Below are 6,000 nucleotides of genomic sequence, written 5' to 3'. Positions count from 1 at the left end.
AGTCACTGCTGCACCGTCGCCAAAGCACCTCTCTTGTGCCAAGTTCCTCGCTCTTCAGTGCCGAAAACGGACACCGCCCATCGCTGCTGTTCACCTCCGCGTTACCAGGCCTCCCTTACTCACCTTCCACACCCGAGACGCGTGCACCCTAGGAGGAGACCTTTGCCTCGGAAGAAGCCAAGTAGCAGAAGAAAAAAAAGACTTCCTACCAAGGCGGGATCTCCAGCAACACCGTGAAGAACGTGTCACTCGAAGCCATGTCCTCGTTCGAAACCCTCTGAACATCGCTGGGGAATCTTCGGGGGTTGAAAAGCTTTTTTGTTTTTGAGTTCCGACGGCGCTCTAGGCTTCCCTTGGGCTTGAGGGACTTCGTGCTGAGCCTCCTGGAAGATGCTGAATGCTGAGAACTCAACGCTGGAGGAGGCTGAGGAGGATGTCGCAATCTCCTTAGCTGCAACAGCGGACCCAGTGTCCCTGGCGCGGCTCCATCTACTCAACGCGTACAGGTAAGTCCCATTGTCTCCTGACGTACGACACCATTACCGCTACCCTACGCTATCCTCCTGGTCAAACCCCCATGCTCACCCATGCCAGTGTGAACCCCCATGCTCAACAACCCCTCCTACCCCATGTTCACCCATGCCCATGTGAAATCCATGATCACGTGAGAGAGAGTGAGGGGGCCACATCCTCGCCCGTCCGTGTGTAAAACCTCATTTTCAACCCATGATTACGTGTACCCTTATGCTTACCCATGAACACGTGTATGCCCCATGTTCACCCATGATCACGTGTATGCCCCCATGCTCACCCATGAACACGTGTATGCCCCCATGTTCACCCATGATCACGTGTATGCCCCCCATGCTCACCCATGATCACGTGTATGCCCCCCATGCTCACACATGAACACGTGTATCACCCCATGCTCACCCATGATCACGTGTATGCCCCCCATGCTCACACATGAACATGTGTATGCCCCCATGCTCACCCATGAACACGTGTATGCCCCCATGCTCACCCCTGGTTACCTATGCCTGTGAACACAACTCCCCCAAGTCAGACTCCCATGTAGCCGTTGCTCAACGCCTGGGGGCCTCACAGTCCAATCCTTTGCCCTAGGTCTTCATCCTCTTTATCATCCCCCCCAACCCTCCCAAATCAAGTTGCGTCCGTCGCATGCCCTCAGCACAACCCGGAAACCTGATTTACGACACGTAGATAATGATATGATGAACGTAGTCAAACCGTTACAATCTGTTGTTACACATAAGGGCTTATGGACGTCCCGGTAATGTTCTTCGTGACAGATCACACACACACACACACACACACACACACACACACACACACACACACATCTTTGGTCCTTACGAACGACGCGGAGGAAGACCATCTCTTCTGTTCCCCGGGGATGTCCGTGTCCGTGTGCGTGTGTGTCCGCCAATGCGTCCTCACTGTATGGTTAAGTTCGACAACCGAACTCAGTTCTCAGCCGGTGTTTGAAGTCACGTCGTTCGCAGATGTATGCGAAATGAGCGCTTCAGCATCCCGCTTAAATGGGCATCGCACCGATTCCATTTCCACGTCTTCGTAAGGGGTTACTTACCTATATTTTCCCTTAACCTGGCTGGTAAACTGTCCTCCCGATATCCTGTCTCGCCCCGTACGCTCGCGCCTCCTCTGGAACAGAGATTGAGGAGAATCGAACACCCTGTCTAACTAGTGACCCTAGAGCTACGAGAGGAATCCTTTGCAGACGAATGTATTCAGGATAGACTCGTGTAACTGGTGAAGAACTGTTTATATACCTGCTGGTCTCACCTGCACTGAGAATCACAGACGTAGGGTTCCTTTCTGTTCCTTTCTCGTAGAGTTTACAAAAACAAGTGTAAAACTTTGATATGGTTTCCAGTGTCGGCTTTGAGCCTCTCAATCTCCTTTCCTATTAATCATTTATTGCTCTACTGTTCTTCTTGTTTTCACTTCATTTTTCTGTAGATCTGAGTCCACTTCATCTTCATTGGGATTTTCCTCCTTCGTTCCACACTGCACCTGGACTGCTGTGTGATTGCTCTCAGTTTATTTGAGAACATTATCTGAACACACACATACCTGAATGTCTTATCTCTTTTTTCACCCTCATGTGGGATCCATCTTTGTCCAGGATCTTATTTCTCTCCGCAAAAGTTTCCTATTTACGGGACCTTCAGCAATATTCTTCGCAGTTAACGTTTACGCTCCCAACCCAAACAATGATCGTTTCCCAACGTTTTCCTGCTCTCGTGCTCGTCTAGCTCTGCTGGAGGAGTAATATGTAACATGAGAGCAATTAAACAGACTCTGTCCATCAGCGTTTCTTCCCTAAATCATACAGAGTGAAGAGTCCACAGCGGAATCTTTAAGTTCTTAAAATGTGACACATGCTTTCACCAGATGGTTACCTCTGCCCCCCCTCCTCCTCCTTCCCCCTCATCTGTTTACTCTCTCTCCTTCCTCACTATGGTTGTTCCATCAGGGAAACATTATCCAAGTTTCCGTCAGTGAGTAGATGGAGTCGCAACTCTGCCTACGTCGTGCGATGTCAAACCATCACTTGTCGCTGGAGGGTTAATACGTCAGTGTCTTAACATTAAACAGAAACATACGTAAATAAAACTCTCTTTTGTTTTCCTGGCTAAATGGTTGTTTGTACCATTTCAACAATAATATAGCTCCTGTTTACGACAGCTGGTTATGAATTACCCAGACAATGCAGTCCCTCCAACCCATCATAAAAAAAAAGTACGGTTGAATTATTCTCAGAAACGAGAAATATCACAAATTCTCTTCATTTTCCCTTTGTCTGAAACAAGTCCTTTATTAAGGCAGAGTTTAAATCAAAATCTGGCAAGAATATTTTTCTCTCAAACTCGAACCAGATTCACAAACATGAAGAACCACATTTACAGGTTCTTTTTTCCAGTTCTCCACCAAACCTTTTTGGCGACATCACTGGACGATTCTCTATCCTACAACCCTCGCAACAATGACAAGTCTGTTTTACACACTCGGGCAGCAACTGCTGTGGGTCTCAGAGAGAGAGAGAGAGAGAGAGAGAGAGAGAGAGAGAGGTGTGGTCTTGAAGAATCTATCGCGAACACCTAACGAAGGTGTTTACACGATGTTTTCCTTTGGTGTCTGTAGCTTGTTGGCGGCCTTGATGACCCTGAATTAATGCGACTACAGGTCAGCCGATCAACATTGATCGCCCTCTGGCTACAGCCGCTTACCCTGAGACGCACTGGTGTACCGCAGGGTGACGCTTGGGTCACTGGTGTACCGCAGGGTGACGCTTGGGTCACTGGTGTACCGCAGGGCGACGCTTGGGTCACTGGTGTACCGCAGGGTGACGCTTGGGTCACTGGTGTACCGCAGGGCGACGCTTGGGTCACTGGTGTACCGCAGGGTGACGCTTGGGTCACTGGTGTACCGCAGGGCGACGCTTGGGTCACTGGTGTACCGCAGGGTGACGCTTGGGTCACTGGTGTACCGCAGGGCGACGCTTGGGTCACTGGTGTACCGCAGGGCGACGCTTGGGTCACTGGTGTACCGCAGGGCGATGCTTGGGTCCTACGGTGTTTTCAGCTGTTGTGGGTACAGTGTGTATACCGTCGTTCGGCGATGGTTCTTGTGATCATGCTAGCGACGGATGGGTTCCTGAAGATAATGATAAATGACTGAGGAAATGTATCTAAGCAGTTCCTCTAATTATCTTTAATGACAAAGATACTGTATCTTTTTTTTTCAATCCTTCTGTATCGAGGGTATTTCTGGGAAGATGACATAAGTAAAGTGTTATGCTGTAACTTGCCCGTCTCCCGCTCACGTTACAGTAATAGAATTACCGCCTAATGTATGTGTTTCCGGGCGCTGAGGGGGTCAGAATCAATGGTAACACCTGGCATGTAACATGGTGCAAAAACTCTTACGAAATATAAAGTTTCCCTGCTGCGTCCGCTGTCTCTCATCCACAGTCGATAAAGCCTTTCGCTGCAAATTCTCGTTTGCACGGCGACATCACAACGTACTGTGCAACGCACATATTGCCAGGAAGATGATATAACATACAGGCTTGCTGTTGGATAGTACAATGTACCGTCTAGCTAGAGGGTAGTACAATGTGCTGGCGTACAGGAAGATAGACTAACGTACAGCCTTCCAGGAAGACAGTACAATGTACAGGTGTACAGGAAGATACAGTACAATGTACAGGTGTACAGGAAGACACAGTAAAATGTACAGGTGTACAGGAAGATACAGTACAATGTACAGGTGTACAGGAAGATACAGTACAATGTGGTAAGGTAGGTCAACCTGCCCACACCACAGACACACACAGACTGTCTGGCATGGCTCGCAGGCAAGGGGCACGCAGCAGTTTTTGATGTCCAAGAACTACTGGGTTGTGTGCGATGACGGTGAAGTGGCTGTACGATGAAGTGGCTGTTTTCAAACACTTCAGTGAAGTGGATGTTTTCATACACCTCAGTGAAGCGGTTGTTTTCATATACTTTGGCGAAGCGGTTGTTTTCATATACTTTGGCGAAGCGGTTATTTTCATACACTTTGGCGAAGCTGTTATTTTTATATACTTTGGTGAAGCTGTTATTTTCATACACTTCAATGAAGCGGTTGTTTTCATACACCTTGACGAAGCGGTAGTATTCATACACTTTGGCGAAGCGGCTGTTTTCATGCACTTTGGCGAAGCAGTTGTTTTCATACACTTTGGCGAAGCGATTATTTTCACACACTTTGGTGAAGCGATTGTTTTCATGCACTTTGGCGAAGCGATTGTTTTCATACACTTTGGCGAAGCGATTGTTTTCATGTACTTTGGCGAAGCGGTTGTTTTCATGCACTTTGGCGAAGCGATTGTTTTCATACACTTTGGCGAAGCGATTGTTTTCATGTACTTTGGCGAAGCGGTTGTTTTCATACACTTTGGCGAAGCGGTTATTTTCATACACTTTGGCGAAGTGGTTATTTTCATACACTTTGGCGAAGCGATTGTTTTCATGCACTTTGGCGAAGCGATTGTTTTCATACACTTTGGCGAAGCGGTTATTTTCATACACTTTGGCGAAGCGGTTGTTTTCATAGACTTTGGCGAAGCGGTTGTTTTCATACACTTTGGCGAAGCGGTTGTTTTCACACACTTTGGCGAAGCGGTTGTTTTCACACACTTTGGCGATGCGGTTATTTTCATACACTTTGGCGAAGCGGTTATTTTCATACACTTTGGCGAAGCGGTTGTTTTCATACACTTTGGCGATGCAATTATTTTCATACACTTTGGCGAAGCTGTTATTTTCATACACTTCAATGAAGCGATTGTTTTCATACACTTTGGCGAAGCGGTTGTTTTCATACACCTTGGCGAAGCGGTTGTTTTCACACACTTTGGCGAAGCTGTTATTTTCATATACTTTGGCGAAGCTGTTATTTTCATACACTTCAATGAAGCGGTAGTTTTCATACACTTTGCCGAAGCGGTTGTTTTCATGCACTTTGACGAAGCGGTCGTTTTCATACACTTTGGCGAAGCGGTTGTTTTCATACACTTGATCTCATCCGCTTCTCACGAGCAGATGTTCAGTTTCATCTCCTCACGTCTCGGACGCCTAACGCGTCTCACCTGCCTGGAGGCGGTGGTGGCTCCACAGTGGGCGCTCAACCTGGCGTTACTCACGAGTCGCTCTCCTAGCAAGAGCCACGCCAAGAGAAACAGAAGTTAACACGAGAGAAAGAGAGGAAGAGTGTGTGTATCTATGTGGACAGGAAGGTGTTTACCAAATGGCGTCCTAGCTTCATCTCTTCGATGTATATCAACTGACTGTTATATTTCTCTCTTGTGTCTCCCCTGATGATGTGATTATGACACGAAAGTGCACTTGGGAACTTATCGTGTTTCATTTTCCCCGTGGAGTCATAGGAATATATATACATATATAT

The 6,000-nt window shown here is 47.5% G+C and overlaps 1 protein-coding gene across 1 annotated transcript in view; it reads left to right on the top strand.

The window, feature by feature from the left end:
• The window catches only part of LOC139756958 (uncharacterized), a 38,813-nt gene that overhangs the window by 256 nt on the left and 32,557 nt on the right, over positions 1–6,000 (top strand). Inside the window, exon 1 of the mRNA XM_071676903.1 lies at positions 1–506. This exon is cut by the window's left edge and continues 256 nt beyond it. Coding sequence (XP_071533004.1) covers positions 391–506 — 116 coding nt within the window. The 5' untranslated portion in view covers positions 1–390. The remainder of the gene's footprint in view (positions 507–6,000) is intronic.

The sequence above is a fragment of the Panulirus ornatus genome, chromosome 23 (genome assembly GCF_036320965.1).
Source record: "Panulirus ornatus isolate Po-2019 chromosome 23, ASM3632096v1, whole genome shotgun sequence".
NCBI lineage: Eukaryota > Metazoa > Arthropoda > Malacostraca > Decapoda > Palinuridae > Panulirus > Panulirus ornatus.
Note: the sequence above shows the minus strand (reverse complement) of the source record. Positions and strands in the feature narration are given on the sequence as shown.